The 18,824-nt window shown below is 37.3% G+C and overlaps 1 protein-coding gene across 1 annotated transcript in view; it reads left to right on the top strand.

Annotated features, from left to right (window-relative positions):
* The window catches only part of LOC126470488 (neural Wiskott-Aldrich syndrome protein-like), a 102,065-nt gene that overhangs the window by 18,013 nt on the left and 65,228 nt on the right, over positions 1–18,824 (top strand). The window contains exons 4-6 of the mRNA XM_050098358.1: positions 6,907–7,003; positions 8,869–8,997; positions 13,155–13,318. Coding sequence (XP_049954315.1) covers positions 6,907–7,003; positions 8,869–8,997; positions 13,155–13,318 — 390 coding nt within the window. The remainder of the gene's footprint in view (positions 1–6,906; positions 7,004–8,868; positions 8,998–13,154; positions 13,319–18,824) is intronic.

The following is an 18,824-nucleotide window of genomic DNA, read 5'->3' as shown; positions in this document are numbered from 1 at the left end:
CTGCTAAATCGAACAACCAACCAATATAAGCCATTTGGGGGATTTCAGAAAGAGATGGGTGGCACCCTATTAATGTTGTAATGAAGAGTACAAGTCTTTTCATCAGCATGACAGGCATTGAATGGCCTGTGGCAGAGCACTCAGATCACCCAATTTGTATTGCAAGTAGCATACACATTTCAGTACTTAATATTTTAACAATGTGTAGCTATTCTGACAGCAGGGTACCAGTAAATTTTCGTGGGGAGCTGCCATCTATTTTAGCAGACAGAGAAGAATGTGGTACTCACCTTAAAATTTCGTGATTTGTCTAGACTCCAGCCCAAACCCTTAGGTTTGTGGTTTTATTGCGTTATAGAGTGGCTTGCTCTCATTTTTTTATCCAATGAGCAGACAACTGTAATTCCTTGCTCTACTTTTCATCTAACATTGTTATTTTGCCATTGGTTTCATGTTCGATTTCATGGAAAAGTGTTAGGTTGGTGCATAAGTTCGTAGCATTTTTCTATTGCGTGTTGGTAGTCCGGTTGCTATGGGTTTATTTATCGACTGTCATTTTTTATTTGTTGTTCACTATTGCTGTTTGAGTTTACATATTGTCATTTTGAGATAGTGAGTGGAGCTGTATACACTAGAAAATGGAATGCCAAGTGGAGAAATCGGAACAGTTCTGACATACACTGATGAACCAGAACATTATGACCAGTGACCTACTATCGATATAAACCTGTCCAGGCGATAGTGGCATCACCTGGCAAGGAATGACCGCTAGTTACACAAACGCACGATGCATTTATATCAGTGAGCATACTGTCCGTGTGTAGGATGGGGAAAGCATGAAATCTATTTTAGTTTGACCAAGGGCAGATTGTAATTGTCCAGAGGCTTGGCATGAGCATCTGAGAAACTGCATGTGACTTGTTGGGTGTTCGAGGAGTGCTTTGGTGAGTGTCTTTAACATGTGGCAAAACCAAGGTGTGTCTTATTGACTTCAATTGTGGTGGTCAGTGACTTGCCGAATAATCTTTTACAGAAGCTCCGTTTGTTGCTATTTTTGTTATAACTTTTTTGCAACACTCCAAAAATTTTCATTATCAAAATTTGCTAATTCCTGTGGATAATTTACTGACCTGTTTGTGACCTTTAGTTGTAAGTTGTGTTTTTTGCCATTCCTGTTCACATGTTTGCCTTGAGCTTTGTGTTATCTTTATTTTTCAAACCAGCTTTTGCTCTGATTGAGCAAAATAGTAAGAGAATCCAAGGTCTTTCACAAAAATGTCACAGTGCTCCTTGTTTGTATATTAGAGTTGGCCATAAAATCAGGTTAATTGGAGAGTTAGAGTTTCTGACTAGTGCATTCCCTCCAGTTGTCTATGATACTATCATAGTAGGCATCTTGTAACTTGGAGGACAGCCAGAGAAAATAGAGAAGGTGGTCATTTTACTGATGTAGAACTGGCCAGTGAATGCAGAGTTACCCGTTAGTGAACTGTGAATAAATAATTCTGGGAATATCAAAAAAGGCCATGACGAAAAAGAGTGAGCAGACTTTCACACTGTATGTCATGATGTACTTTACATGCCACATAGGGAAGTATTTTCTGTGAAAATACTATTGCATTTATAATTGGGAAGTAAATTGTGTGTGAACAGTGTGGCTTGGTGGCTGAGTATATAAGTGTCAGACTAAGTCTGTAGTTCAGTCCCCATTTAGTTTTAAGATTTTTTCCGTTATTTAACAGTTTTAACCTGTGGCAGGGGTACGATATTTTGGAATGCAAAAAGGACACTTTCAAATTTTAGGATGAAAAAAGAGCACTCTTTCCATATTTTAAATTTAGTGCATAAGAAACAGAAAAATAAAAATATTACACATACCCTAACTTACTTTAGAGCCCATTTCCTATCCACATTTTTTGTTGGAACGAATCTTTTCCAAAAGTTCATTTTGTTCACACAGATATTTAAAAAGTCTTTGCAATTAAATTTCAGCATTGCAATCAGTTTTACAGATTCAGTTGTCGATCTATTTCTTTCCTTTGTACACTTCGCCTGTAACAAGGAGAACAACATCTCAACACAAGTGTTATGGGCTGGCACTGCAGAGAAGAAAGAAAGAAGTTTTAATTAATTCACTAAACTGTTCCTCACTACTACATGACTCAATGTACTTGCATCATTTCTTATGGCTTGGTTCAGATTTTCCATCATATGGGCTCTGAATTTTTTTAACGTAAGAAATTGATTGTAAGCAAATAACAAATGGTGTAATTCAGTTACTACGTAAAAAGTACCGGGTGATCAAAAAGTCAGTATAAATTTGCACATGCTTGGAATGACATGGGGTTTTATTAGAACCAAAAAAATACAAACGTTCTAAAACTGTCGGATAGATGGCACTTCATCTGATCAGAATAGCAATAATTAGCATAACAAACTAAGACAAACCAAAGATGATGATCTTTACAGGAAATGCTCAATATGTCCACCATCATTCCTCAACAATAGCTGTAGTTGAGGAATAATGTTCTGAACAGCACTGTAAAGCATGTCCAGAGTTATGGTGAGGCATTGGCATCGGATGTTGTCTTTCAGCATCCCTAGAGATGTGCGGTCGATCGCGATACACTTGAGACTTCGGGTAGCCCGAAAGCCAATAATCACACGGACTGAGGTCTGGGGACCTGGGAGGCCAAGCATGACGAAAATGGCGGCTGAGCACACGATCATCACCAAACGCGTGCAAGATATCTTTCACGCGTCTAGCAATACTTTGTTCTTTTTTTTGGTTCTAATAAAACCCCATGTCATTCCAAGCATGTGTGTCAATTTTTACCTCTCTATCTACATTATTCCGTGGTTTATTAAGTTTTCAAATTTATACTGACTTTTTGATCACCCGTTATATAAATTGTGTATGATACGAGATGGAAACAAAAATCAAATCATCTTAATTCCCTAAACTAAGAAATGCAGACAGTAGTAGAAATCGTAAAAATATATGTGGATGCTACATTAAATGTCGAAAATGAGAACGTGTCCACACAAATGCGGACGTGTGGTAACCCTAACCTACGGCACTGATTTTGGTATGAAACAGATTTACCTTTTGTGGCAAAGAAATCAGATTTGCAGTAGTTATTCTTAAAAGTGTAGAGCCGAAATCTGGTATTTGAACAAAATGATCAGTGTGTTCAAAATTGTTTACAGATTCTTCACAGTTCTCCGTGTCTATATTTTGTAATTAGTCTGGAGACCCAGTTAATTGGCGAGTAAAATTTCCAATTTTGGATTATTTTTTTCCAGTTTTTGTATTAGCTTCTGACAGCTTATTGTTTGTTTTACAGTGCTATGTTGAAAATGAAGATAAACCTACTAATTAGATTACATTTATCTACTTCAACATCACGCTTAATTACATTATTTAAAGAAAGAAACATGTATGTCAGACATAAAAATTTGAATTGATTAAATAAAAAATAGCTCTACAGCCTTCAGAAGAATATATTGTCATAACTTTAATGTTCTCTTCTGAGACAATCTGTTGCCATTTCACCTCTTCACTATAGTGTGAAAACGGCTGTGTGGAGTCTACATTCGAACACACAAGAAAATCTGCCTTGATCAGAACATCACATATTTAACAATATCCACATTTCCTCCTGTATGGAAAGTTGGTTCTCCACCAAATTAGGAAGGGATTTGTATCCCTTCAAAATATCTACACAGCTGAGATGTGGCCATTCCAGGTGTACACAGACTGTTTGCCATGTCAGTATTAATAGAGTTCATCATTAGCCTGTGAAGGTTGAAAGGAGAATATAGGGATGTGACAGCTGACTTGCAATGATTTTGTGGTCATAAGACTTGTTAGATTAGTTTGAAGGTGCAACACATTGAGTTTCAGTATTTCCTTTACCTCTGCCTGAAGTATTTGTCCCTTCGTATTTCTCAAAAGCTTGCTGGTTTCATCTCTAAAACAGTTTTTTCGCTACAATAATGAAGCAGTCTTTGTACTCCTGTTACTTGTTACCCAGCAATATCACGTTTCCTGGTATTTTTGCACAACAAATCTTACCAAAAAAAGGATGCTTTTTGGAGAGATCTTTAATGTGGTGCATCAGTTACAACTGTGTATAAATACAAAAGCCATAAAATGTGTCCCTATACCTTCACAAACATGTAAATCAACATGGTGCGTGCTTGGTTTGATTCTATAAGACAATCCCAGTTCAGGACTCGTGACATTACACAAACCTATTTCTGGCGGTACAGCAAAACACTTACTTACTTTCTTTCTTTTACTTTATGTGATCAGGCCCAACGCACCGCACGCTGCTTTGAGAGATTGACTGCATTTCAGCCTGTCTTCAGCTCCTTTCTGCCATCCTTCCAGTAGTCCCACTCTCTTTAAAGTCTTTTAGATATGCAGTCACTCCATTGAGTTCTAGGTCTTCCTATGGGCCTTCTGCCGGTTGGCTTGATGTTGAGTACAGTTTTCGGTCATCAGTTGTCCTGCATTCGAGCAACATGCCCTGCCCACTGGAGTAGTCGTGTCTTCATTATAGCCACGATGCTTGGCTCGTCGTAAATATCATACAACTCTGTATTGTGATGACTCCTCCATTTTTCATTCTCATTGTTGTAAACTGGGCCAAAAATCTTCTGAAGGACTTTCTTTTAAAATATCATCAGTCTGTTCATATCTTGCTTGGTTGTACTCCAGGTGGCACATCCGTATAGTACTACTGGCTGTAGGAGCATTTTGTAGATGTTTATTTTGAAATGTCTTGACAAACTTCTGGTTTTGAGGTGAGCATTAAGGCTGTAGTAACAGCGATTACCTGCCTGTAGTCATGCCTGTATTTCCATTTTACTGGATGTTTCATCTCTGAATCCTGTGCCCAGATATTTGAATTCCCTGACTTGACAATAAGAACCTTCAGTTGTCTGTAAGGGTGGAAGTGGTTCTTGAGTTTCATTATGTCTACAGTATAGAACCATGTATTCCATCTTGTCGCAATTGATTTGAAGTCCAATTTTCCTTGCTTTTGTTTCCAGAATGTCAGCCATTTCCCCTAATTCTTCTTGTGATCCAGATAGTAGCACTGTATTGTTGACATATCCCTGGTCTGGACTCCTCTGAGAGTTCATTAGATTACATCTCTCGCATTACCTTCCCTAACGCGAGATTGAAAAACAGCAAAACATTGCAAATCTGTGAAGGCAAGCTTGGAGAGATTTGAGCTCACACAGAGACTTATCAGTGAGTGTGCTACCTAAGAACCATTCACAGCTGGAACAGGAAAAGGGGGAAACGGCCATGGTACACAAAGTACCCTCCACCCCACACAGTAAAGTGACTGCCAGAGTTTAGAAGTAGATGTAGATGTGTAATATTTTCACATTTTATTGTGACCAGATAGTTATGTCTGATTTGTTGGACATCTAACCTCAGGTCTTACGTAAACATTGGTATGATGACATTCCAGTGGGCCAAGATGAGGTGAATATCTCAGTTTGGAGGAAACCCTTGCTGCCAGAGATAGTTGCCATAGTTAGTTATAAAGGGCTACAAAATGTGGACAACTGGGATTGCTCTAGATAATCATGATAAGAGCAACTAGTTGATTCACAGTGCAGCACACCACTCACTAACTATGTTGACCACCACCACCACCACCACCACCACCACCACCACCACCAACAACAACAATAATAATCTGTTTACAAGGCATACATGTACCTCTGCTTACCTTATTACATCACAGGACAAAAAGATGAGCATGGGCACTGTGTGTGTGAACATGATGAAAAGTTGCTAGGATTGATGAGTCACAGGACACATTAGTGTGACTCCATACATCTCAGTTTCCAACAAGGCAATATTGTCATGTCAAAAACACAATCAAGTCCAAATCTGAAGGGGGCGTTGTCAGTTAAGTACAAGAAGTAGAACTGAAAGCACATTTATTACTGACACCAGTGTGTGGTCAGAACAGGACTGAACTAGTGGATGGAGAGTGCAGCAGTTTATACAAATATCAAGTACTCCAGAATGTTGGTATTTATACAAACATTGAATATTCTAGAGTATATGACCATTAAAAACATAAGGTATTTCAAGAACCTTCCAGAACTGATCTGTACTAAATAACAAGTAATTGCTGGTGGTTGAGTTTGAACTGGTGACCCACAGCATGCCAGCCAGCCATGCTAAGCACTGTACCATGTTGTAAGCATCGCAGCTTGTGGCATTATCCAGGTAGACATTTTTGCATGGGTGATATTAACACATAATGAGATGGAGCCCCTGATAAATCTTCTATCATCCCTCACTCTGGTATGATAGAGGAACCAACTTTTCAAGCATGTGTGTCTGTTTGTTCACTTACTGCACTCTACAAGTGACCTCTACTTTCAGCATAACAGTCCACAACTCCATCACTTCCTGATTGTTTCAGACTGTTTTGATTAAGTGTTCAGTGATCTGAGGGAGGGTGGTTGTGTGATCTGTTCAGTTTTCTGAACTCCATCTGGGAAGCCATCATGCAAGATTGCGAGTGCTTTGAGCCCAACTTCAACAATCTATCTGAATTGTCGATGTTGTTTAGTGGTTATGCATTAGAATGACTTCCCAATGCTTTGAGTGTCTCAGAGTGTCCAGTCATGGCATGTGCCATCATCAGGGTGAAAGTAAGGTACAACAAGTTGTTTGATAAATATCTCTAGTTCAGATGTTCATGAGTGTAGAACAGTGGTGTCTTTTAGGTAACTGATGTGAAAGTCTTTAATTTTCTTTTGCAGGACCATCAGCAGAAAGAAAAATGTTAAGGAATCTAACGATGTTGTCAAGAAATTTGTTTTTTGAGACTCGTCAAGTAATGTTGGTTATTTTAATTTCAGGATTGTATGGTTGGGTTCAACTTTGCTAATGAGGAAGAGGCTTCTTTGGTAAAGACTGTATTATTTGAAAAACTTGAAGCAAGGAAGCAACATAAAGGTGAATTTTTACTATCTTTTTGGGTATTATAGCTAGTAATTTTGGTAATTGTGTTTGTATGCTCAATTTTTTTGTCAGTTGATTCAATCATATTGCTATTTTCCTTGCAATGGTTGCCAGAGAAACTACTTTTGCAAAGCCAAAAGGAAATCAAATTTACATTGAAGGAGCACAGATATAAGTTACGGAATATTACAAGGAAACTAAAATGAATTTATAACTCCATTCATGAAAAATGCTAAATACTTCTGTGAAGTTTTGAGTGAACTGCTGGATGTTAGAAACTTTCTGCTGTAATATTTTGTCACATTCTTCTGGCCATCTTCAGTTGTACGCTAGTGAAGGTATACCAAGCTCATCTGTTTAAGACCCAGGTGGCACATGCATGGTGCATTTGTAGGTGGGTATGCACATGTTACTTGAGTGCATGTGCCTCTGTTGCAAGTATATATGTTGCTACGTGGTGAAGTTTCCTTTATTAATATCAGATCAGTCACCCTTTCTCTTTTAGCTTTGAGCTGGACGTCAGCTACATACAGCATGCACTGTCCAGCTGGATGCCACCCTGATTAATAAGATCCAAAAACAGTTGTATTTCCACTGATTACTAAATGATGGTGTCCCAAAAGTTTGATGTGTGGCTATTTCTCTCATGAGATTCAGAGGGTGCTACAGACAAAACAACAATGAGGATGATGCCTTCAAGATGACAGCTTACATGCAGCCTCAGTCCTTGTGGTACCATCAAAGATGACTTGATACTGCTGCATAAGGTAGACATTTACAGGATTTTGTGACTGTGGAAGATCTTATATAGGGCAAATGACACTTACAATTTAGGAGTGCACCGTGGAACAGGAACGCAGACGCATACTTATTTCTTTCGAGCCATCAGGTGTGCTGTTACTGAACATCTCTTAATTGTCTTGGGGGTGGGCCAAGGCAAACTGGACCAACACCGAACAGGTAGTAAATTTTTTAGTGACTTGGAATGTAAGTGCCACAGAGAGTTTGTGCTTGATGATCTATTATCAATTTTTAAAGGGGAAATCTATGATGACAAAACTGTATCTGTGTTGGTATGATGTGTTAATTTGTCTTGTACACCTCTTTCACCATGACTGGTGGACTTCGTTAGCTTCATCAAGGAGGCTGTTCGCTTTCTTACACAAGTTGCAACAGAGTTAATTAGTGAGGAGTCTTGCAGAGTGTTGAGGAGAGGCACTCCACAAAGAGTAATGTTTCATCTGTGTAGAGGGTAGCCCTCTGTAATGTAGGAGCAGACATGGATAGCATAGTACTTAAAGTGGATAAAGGTAACGCTACAGTGATCATGCCATGGGAGAACCAGTTGTAAGATCAGTGTTTTAGCTAGATTGCATTAGATTCAGTTTTCGTTACATAGACCCAAAAATGAGATGATTCTCTTGGGTGTGGAATGTGTCAGAAAGTATAACATAAAAAACATAAGCATGTTCACCATAAGCTTCTCAAAGTAATTGGTATGATTCAGCAGCAGTTTTTTCAAATGAAAACAAAAAATTAATGCTGTCCTTGAATGCTCTTTGTTCAGTATAAATTTCGACATATTGAACACAACAGCACATCACTGTGCACACACTTTTCCAATTTATCATTTGTGCACATGTGACACTTGTTGATGACACAACAAAATGGTGCAGTGTCAAATCTTTATAACACAAACTGCAGTGGTTCAACATATGTTGTCTGAAATGTGCATTTCAAACTTGTAAACCTGGTAATATTCTGCACTTAAAAGTATTTGATATAATGCATTTGGAAATGTATTTTATTTCAGAAAGAAACTTAATTTATGTTCACCTTCTGTCATTGTTTTTCTGTAGCAAGGCGTTCTCATACCTCTCCGCAGTCTCGACAGGTTAATGTGCACCAGACAGGGCCACTATTGCCTGGAGATAATCTTCATATGGCCAATGGAGTCATCCCATCTCGTCAGATCCACATTCCCACTGGTAATAAGTAACATCATTGTTACAAAATTAATACAAAAGCATGTTGTAAAAGTGTCATAATTCATGTATAACCCTATATATTTATTATGGTTTCCTACATGTGTTAATGTGAGTCCAAAGAATTTAAACATTTGTCCATACTATGTGGAGCAGGAAAGAACATTTTTTAAGACAGAATAAAGTAAAACACTTTTGAGGGTCATAATGACGGGAGGACAACTATTGGGGATTGAATAAGTCACATGGTGCTTCTGGCAGCCTTGTGCAGAGTGCTTTGATCTTTATTTCTTAGTGATAAAAGCTGTTTGGCATGATGTTAAAATTAGTGGGTGCTAAATAGATTTACTACTTAGGCAATATTTATTTCTAGTAATGTAAGAGTGGGAAATTAGGAGCAGCTTTTAACATGTCGTAAAATCTGTGTTCTAGCTGTCCTTATCACACCTAACCATATACTTACTGGTCAGTGCTACAGTCCTTGTAGAACCTTGGTTTCCTTTGTCATCTCCCTCCATTCTTCTCAGTCCATTGCTTTTCTTCTCTAATTTCTGCCTCCCATTGCTTTGAGATCCTCCTCCATATCTTCAGGCCACCTTTTCCTGGGTCTTCCTCTTCTCCTTCTCCTTGGGAGCTTTCCTATATATGCTTTCATAATACTCAGAGTATCTGGCATTCCCAGTGCATGACCAGCCCATCTTATTCTTCCTTGCTTGATTTCCACTACAATATTCACCTGTCCAAAAAGTGTCTGTAGTTCTGCATTTGGACTTATTTTCCAGATTTCTTCCTCTTTCTCTGCCCCAAATATCTTTCTCAAAATCTTCCTTCCCATCTCAGTAACCAGCCTTCTTCATTTGTACTCATCTCCCAGCCTTTCAATCCATACATCACTATAGGTTATAATATAGGAAAATATATTTTGATTTTTGCATTCCTACTAACATTTTTGAACTTGAATATATTCTGCAAGGAATAATGACATTGGTTTCCACTTCCTGCTCTTTCTCGAATTTCTACTGCTGTTCTGTTATCTTCTGTTATTGTTGAATCTAAACTTTTAAACTCTTCTATTGTTTGATAATCATTCCCATTTATTTTTATTGCAGTCTCTCCTCTATCCCTACCAGGATCTCCCATCATCATATACTTTGTTTTTGCCTATATTCACTGCCCGTTCTAACTTTCGCACTGCTCCTTCTAAAGCAATATAATTACTTTTCAAAGCTCTGATATTCCTTGCAATTAATGCTACATCATCAGCATATATACCAGCTGCATCTGCCGATTAAACATTGTTCTCCCTTGGTTTGTTGGCATCTGCCGAATTACCTTCTCTAGTGCTAAGTTAAAGAAAAGTGCAGAGACCACAACTGCCTGCTGCAGGCACCTCCCTACAGGAACCTCTCTTGACAGTTCTTGTTCTATTCTGACCTTGCAAACTGTTACTTTTCATTATCATTTTGAATGATATCCCAAATTTTAGCAGGATTCTAAAATCTTTCATGTCTTGGAAAATTGTATTCATGTCTAAGCTGTGCTTGTTTAAAATCAGTGTACACCTGGTGAAGTTCCAGAATTAATTTTTCACTCTGCAGTAAATGTGCGCTGATATGAAACTTCCTGGCAGATTGAACTGTGTGCTGGACGGAGAGTCATACTTGGGGAATTTGCCTTTCGTGGACAAGTGCTCTACCGATTGAGCTACCCAAGCATGACTCACGACTCTGACAGGTAGGAGATGAGGTACTGGCAGAAGTAAAGCTGTGAAAGTGGGTTGTGAGTCATGCTTGGGTATATCAGTAGAGCACTTGCCCATGAAAGGCAAAAGTCTTGTGTTTGATTTTTGGTCTGGCACACAGTTTTAATTTGCCAGAAAGTTTCAAATGATGAAGTTGTGTGTCATATTCATAAAATTTCTCTAACATTTCTCTCAGTAAAAATATGTGGTTAATTGTGGATTTATTTCTTCCTAATCTAACCTGTTAATTCCCTAGTATCCTTTCCAGCCAGCATTCTGTGAGGCTAAAATCTTACTAAACATCTTATACATTGTATCTAAGAGAGTAATCCTGTGGTAATTGCTACATTCTGCCTCATAACCTTTCTTATGTATTCAGCAGATTATCTCCTATACCAATACTTTGACATTTCTTTCTTTATCACTATTTCATATCTCAATTCATTAACACCCTACTCCATTGTCTTTCCCCCAAATTTTGGTAATTCAGCATCTGTGCCATCTTCTCCTGCTGCTTTATTATTCTTTAAGTTTTTGATTGCATTCTTCACTTCCTGTAAGTCTGGTGGTTTGAGTTCCTGTTTCCCCGCTTAAAATTCTAATTCCAGTTCTGGTTCCTCCTTTTCCTCATTCAAGCTCTCCTCCCATTTACTTCCCCCATTTTCCATCAAGTAGCTCAGTAAAATACTGTTGCGATCTTCCCAAAAGTTTACTTTTGTCTCCAGTTATCCTTACAGAAAACTACTCTATGTTGAAATCCTTTTGTCATTTCTGTAGGTTTTTCATAGAACTTCCATGTCTCATTATTGTCCCTCATTTCATCCAACTGTTATATGTTCCTCCATTTATTCTGCCTTTTCTTCATCCTACATAACTTATCTGCTCTTTGCCTCTTCTCTCTATTGTTTTCCACTGCTAGTCTTATTTTCTTTGGCAGCATTCTTTGCCTTGCTTCATTTCTCCCTTTGAGTATTGATGAGCACTCCTTGTTGAACCATTTCCCTGTTCTTTTGTATTCTGCCCTCCCCTGTATTCCTTCCGTGACTATGCTGATGGCCATTTTCAGTACCTCCCATTTAGTTTTCACATCCCATTCCTTTCCTGTGTTCTTTCTTGTCTTGAGAATCTCATCCAGTGTCTTTCTGTGTTCTTCCTGCTTTTATTTAATTTGGAGAGTTTCGTTATTGTGTTTCTCTTTTCCCCTACTTTTTTGTTTCTTGCCATATCTATCTTCTGTTTATATCTGACACAATCTAAGTAATGATCTGTCTCTTCATTTGTCGCCTTTCAATAGTGTCTGATGTGTGGCACACATTTTTAATCACATTGTCTATTTGATTTCTTGTAACTCTGTCTGGCAATGCCAAAGTACACTTTTTAATGTCTTTCCTTGGACACCATGTGCTTTTTATCATCATCATCCCCTTCACGTTAGTGAAGTCTAACAGCCTTAGCCCATTATCATTACTGACGTCATGCAGGCTTTCTTTTGCTATTATGCTTCTATACACCTAATTACATTTGCCTTCATTGAGATACATATAAGAAGACCTGTACCATGATGGCCTGTATCCCCTCCTTCATACGTCAGTATATATTTCCCCCATGCAATTATTCCCTGTCCTTTCTATTGCATTTTGTGCTGTGTAGAAATTTTCAGTCTAGACTTATCCATTTCTCCTCTATTTCTTGCAATTTGTCAGGTCCCTCAATTTTGCGATGATACTTCACTCTGCTCACTACAATAATGTACCTGTTTTGAGCCGAGGTCTGACCCTTTAAGATAGCATGATTCATTTTGTGTGGAAATCTTGACAGTCAGTAAGGCTGATTGCTCACCTTTCCTCTTCACATATCTTCATTTTATGTTTATTCTTAAATTTTAAATGTAATTAACAAGAATGAAATAATTTTATGTGCTAGGGTTTCATTTTTTTTTTTTTTTTTTTTTTTTTTTTTTCTTTGGAAAAGAATGATAAGCAGAAACCCGTACAGTTTTAGAAGTAGTTTTATAACTGATCAACATAACTATTGTGCACTATAGCACCTTGAAATGTGGTTTCTTGCAGTATAGTTCTCACTCATCTTAGGAGTCCCCTTATAAAACCTAGTCAAGTTTGAAAATTGGTTTGCCTACTTACTGTTCATTTGTCTGTGCACAGATGAACTGGACTTACATTCCATGTACTGTGTGTTTGTCTTGCTAAACTTAGTAACTGTCGAGGAATTCTAATTTGCTTGTATAACAGAAGCTTTGTGCCTGGGGTATCCTATATTTTTTCTATTTATTCAAATAAACTTAGTTTTGAAACTAATATTTAATTTCTTGTAGAAACTGTTACTTTCTCAGCTCCATTGCTCTGGAAGCACGTATTTTTTCATGTGTGTAGTAATTCTGATGTGGTACCAAATTTTGCAGGCTCTGGCAAAAGGAAGGAAAAGGATCCAAAAAGACGTATAACAAAGGCTGATATAAGTGGTCCAAAGGATTTCCGTCATGTGACTCATGTGGGATGGGATCCAAATAAAGGATTTGACTTGGATAATGTTGATGATCCTCAGCTGAAACAATTTTTTGTTAAGGTTTGTTGACACCAAGCTTTTCAGTACGTACTCCTTTGCAAAAGAGCACTTAATTTGATCTCTGACTTTTTCATAGAAATTTTGTTGGACTTTTTACATCTCATCCAAATCAATTCTAAAACATCTAATAATTACTGTGGTGAAAAGGTGAACAAACAGATCAGAAAAAGCACAATAGGTTTGTAAAACAAAATGACAGAAGTTTGCACTTTCATAAGTGTGTGCCAGTTTCTTTGTAACTGAGGATGCTAGGAAGAGAGTTCAGAGAAATCATTAAAGGATTCGCCATCTGTGGTTGTGGAGAATACTTTATGATTTTTATGTGTAGTGGTGGTAGTTTGGGTTGTTTGTGGTAGGTCATAACTGTGTTTCATTTTACTTTCGGTGAAGTTCTTGTGAAGTTAGATTCACAACATCTTTCCAATAATAAATGACTTTCCATCACTTGCTTGTGATTCAAACAGGAGGAACATTTGGAAAAGTCAGACATGTTGTAACAGGTCAAGCTTAATGGTAATTAGTCCAAATGAATCTTCTGATACTACTTTCACTTGTTATGAACTTGATCCATTCTCTGTTGTAATATATGTGATCGTGATTTTATACAAGTTTGTGAGACATGGATTCTTTTTGAGTTACACTTCTTTCGTATTTATGTATAAATTATGAAAAACATTGTTTTGAGTTACAGTGTATATACATATAATCAGAAAAAGTTGGTCATTCTATAAATTTCACTTATCAGTAACCATAAATGTAATTTATTGGAGAATTTGTGTCTGTAAAGAATATAATTTGCATTCATTTCAACCACACAATTAATAATGAATGTGCCTTGTACCTACCAAATCTCCAAATTTTATATAAGCTTTACCAAACTGTAATTTATTATTCGTTAAATAAATGGTCGTCATTCTATTCCGAAAATGTAGTTAACTTGACTTGATACAAACATACAATATTTTTAAATGTACATAAACTTTTTCACATGAAGTATTTTGGAACTTCCAATATTTAATTCTGAACTTTTTAAAATATCTTTTAAGACTATTTTGATTCTCAGATTTTTCTATTCGTAAAAATAGGCAACTTATCCATATTTTCACTGTAGTTAAAAGTGGATGTTATTACCAATATTAATTTCATGAAGAAATATCTGGATACAAACGTAAGTTAGCAGTATCACCTAATACATTCCGAACCATTTAGTGCAGTTATAATTTTGTATTGTACTGAGACACATCGTAGTTGCCACGCCTCTGCGAGTAATTTGCAGGTCTTTTGTTCACAAAAAATGCGCGGGAATTAAGCTTCTTTGTTATAAGTGCGCATGATGGTCTCGTAAGAGTTTTATGGTGTTAACTTTTTATTCTGTTGGATGCAAAAATGTGAATTCTTTCTTAATGTAACAATTTATTGTGAAAATTCTTTAATTGCTCAAGTAAATGTGCAATAGTGCACTCAAAGATTGGCATATGAGACAGACAAGTCAAATATTGGCTATACAACAAAACAGTGTTCTTTCTCACAATCAAGACTTGAGTGACCTATTATACCTCCTAGTCAACAAAAGCCACAGTTCAATGAAGATCAGCAACATATGGGTACATTGAATCGTTTCTCTTTCGTAGGATTATTAAATGTACCATGCCAGCATTAAAAGGCTTCAACATCAACTTTTTTATTTTGCTGACAGCTCTGCTTTGTGTGCTGTTTTTCATACAAATATGTAATTTTTTAACAGTGTTTGGACTATAGTTTTTGCAGAGCATTAAATAGTAATTGTATTATTCACTCATTGCTTGTCCTGGTGTGCAGTTAACACAAAGTTAATGAACTGTTAGTGTTCACTGATACTATGTAAATCATTTGTGATAGGTAACGTAGTTTTTGATAAAGAAAAAGCACCATGAATCATTGGGAGGGTAAGAAATGGATGCTATGTAAGGCAACTGATGATGAAACTGATAATTACAAGATGTACAACTTTGCTTCCGCCCTTTTTTCTCCAACATTTGAGGCTTTAATTAAACAAATTGATTACACATGTATCATTCATTGTATTTTCTATCACTGGCCACTACTTTCTCCCATCTATCGGGCAGTGTACGAATCCTGTGTCCAAAAAATCGTTGATCTTCTGAAGCGATCCATGAATCGATCCAATTTGTGACTTCTTCATGAGATTGGAAGTGTTGATCAGCCAGGCCATGCGCCATTGATCTAAACAGGTGATAGTCAGACGGAGCAGTGACTGGAGAACATGGCGGGTGGGCTAGGTCTTCCCATTTTAACGTTTACATGTACGTTTTAACCTCTTTTGCAATGTGGGGTCAAGCGTTGTGCTGCAAAATCACTTTATCATGCCTCTCACTGTAATGCTCTGCTCAAATGCATCAATTGTGTTCAATAATGAGCACCTGTAATTGTTTCACTTGGTTTTAATGCCTCATAGTACACGACGCCGAGCTGGTCCCACCAAATCCAGAGCATGATCTTTGAGCAGTGAATATTTGGTTTGGCTGTCGACGTGGAAGCATGGCTGGAATATTGACAAGATTTTTTGCGTTTAGGGTTATCGTAATGAACCTATTTTTCGTCCCCGGTCACAATGCGATGCAGAAATCCCTTCCGTTTCTGCCTCTGAAGCAACTGTTCACAAACACACAAACTCCATTCAACGTCTCTTGGTTTCAGCTCACACGGGACCCAAGTTCCTTCTTTCTGAATCATGCCCATAGCCTTGAGACATTTTGAAATGGCTTACTATGCCACTCCCACTAATCATGCCAATTCTTCTTTAGCTTGACACGTGTCTTCACTCAGCAATGTCTCCATTTCTGCTTCTTCGAAAACATTCTCTCTTCCACCACTATGCCAGTCTGCAACGTTAAAATCATCGTTCTTGAATTGTTGACACCACTCATGACCCGTTATTTCACTAATAGCGTCCTTACCATACGTGCTTGAGAGCATTCAATGAGACTCAGCTGCTGTTTACTTCATACTGAAACAAAACAGTAACACCTCTCGCAAATGATGAGAATTAGGCTCGTAAACTGACATTTTCAATCAAGAACAACTTTATGATGCAAACACAAATAGACTAATGTTTGAACGAGGTTATGTTGACCAAGGTCAAAGCTTACTGCCTGACATCTGCAATCTGTTTCTTTCGACCACTACTTACCGTTGTCACCACCTATCAGCAAATGGTGGAAGCAAAGTTGTACATCTTGTAATAAGAACAAATCCTTTCTATGAAGTCAATTAATAAGAACAAAACCCTTCTGTGAAGTCAGTGCTACATATGAAAATTGTAGAGATGAAATACATGAGCTTTCAGAACACTCGTAGGCTGTGTTCCAGTTTGTATTTCTTGGGAGGATGAAGCCTCCTTCAGAGCATAGCATATACCCCCACTTTCTTGATCTGGTTGTTGGCTTTGTCACTTGTTGAAAGTGTACACAATAAGGCGAGACAGCAGATGGGACGTAGGCTTTCTTCAAAACATAGTATGAATAGTTATTGGATGTGTTTTGAAACAGGTTAGCAGATGATGCCTAAGAAATGCATCAAATGCTTATGATTAGATATTTTAGTGATGAAGGCTTTATACCAGCTCACTGTGGTGCTACAAAATATGTTTCCTTCTCATTATATAAACAAATCTTAAATTTCATTGATTTGTATTATAACTAACATTGCATGACATAAATAATGTGATGTAAATCCTATGGTTTTTCTGTTGTTGTTGTTGTTGTCGTCGTCGTCGTCGTTCTTGTGGTCATCATATTTTGTCCAAAGACTGTTCTGATGCAGCTGTCCTCATTAGTCTATCATAAGTTTTCTAACGATTCCTTAATGGTAATTATATAAATAATATGTGAAGTTGACCACCAGTTTTTTTTTTTTAATAATTATTGATGTGCCTGTTTTAATAACAATGTGCCAATTTGAGTTATTTTTCCTATTAGACTTTTAGTGCTGAAGCCTGTAGAGATCTAACTATGGTTTATTTTAAATGGCATTAATTCGAGCCCCCACTAATAATGTAGATTCCCAAATAGGTGACTCCTGTAGATGTACTTATCTTGTAGCCATTTGTTGTCCAGGGTTGCAGGTCCACTGCTTCTTATGTTGACTGAGGTGTTTTTTAGCTTTCTAAGGAATCCACAAACCCTTCAAACATAAGTTTAATTTTTTGTACATAATCAATTATGCGAAATCAGTCTGCTGAAGTATCTCGCTGCATCAGTGAATCATTGTTGCCATCTCACAGTGACATCTTGGAAATGTGTGCACATTTGACATTTGTAGCTCTCAAAATGTCCTCTTCCTACACTGTGTGTATTGTGTCAAGACTGTTGCCACAACTGCCCAAGCGCCATTACACTTTGGTTGGGGCTTATTACCTCATTCTAGTGACTGATGACATCATTGCCTTGCCATTAGACAGGCTCCACATCTGAATTAAATCATGTCCTATGACTCAAATTAAATTTAAGGAATTCTGATGGCATTAAAATGATTTTGGGAGTCTTACACAAATTGCTAAAGCTGATCACATGCAAATTGTGTTAATAATATTTTGATTGAACCAGGTTGAAAGGTGGTGAAAGGGCTGAAAACATAAAAAAATCATTGGAAAAATGTAAAAATTAAAAAATAAAACACCATATTATTGTGATGTATATCAGTAATTCCTTTTGATCAGAGGATTGTGAAACTGAAACTGGATCGTGTCTGGGCAAAGTATTACAAAAGTTATCAACATTTTAATTAAATAATAGCAACTAAAAACACCTTTTAACTAAAACTAATTACTAGAATTGAGGTATTTTGACCTAGCCGGCCGAAGTGGCCGTGCGGTTAAAGGCGCTGCAGTCTGGAACGGCAAGACCGCTACGGTCGCAGGTTCGAATCCTGCCTCGGGCATGGATGTTTGTGATGTCCTTAGGTTAGTTAGGTTTAACTAGTTCTAAGTTCTAGAGGACTAATGACCTGAGAAGTTGAGTCCCATAGTGCTCAGAGCCATTTGAACCATATTTTGACCTCTTGCTTTGACTGAAATACATCAATTGCTTCAAAAGGCTTTTCTAAAAAAAAAAAAATTATCAGAATTAATGTGAACTGTGTTCTCGCATCTGCCAGGCTTTGTTGTTTTGATTGTTCCTCATTTTTTAATTGAATCCATGATGCTAGCTATTTACACAAAACCTATTGTGTCCTTGTGAATAAGAGGTTGTTCTGTCTTTCAGTACATATTTGTAAAGCTGGTGATAATTTCTAGAAGATAAATCAAATTCAAAACCTTTAAGCACACCAAGAAAGCTGGGAAAGCAGATACAAGTAAAAATATTGATGTAGAAGGGACAGATAATTTCAAGCAATTTTGTGTAGTGTCCGAAACTGTCTGTTACATTACATCAAACCTGACTTTTATTTAGTAGAATGGCAGATTATAATTTAAAAGGCAGTTTTTATTTGGATTGGTCAATTCAGA

The sequence above is a fragment of the Schistocerca serialis genome, chromosome 3 (genome assembly GCF_023864345.2).
Source record: "Schistocerca serialis cubense isolate TAMUIC-IGC-003099 chromosome 3, iqSchSeri2.2, whole genome shotgun sequence".
Lineage (NCBI taxonomy): Eukaryota > Metazoa > Arthropoda > Insecta > Orthoptera > Acrididae > Schistocerca > Schistocerca serialis.
The sequence above is the reverse complement of the archived record's forward strand: the minus strand, read 5'-3'. Positions and strand labels throughout refer to the sequence as shown.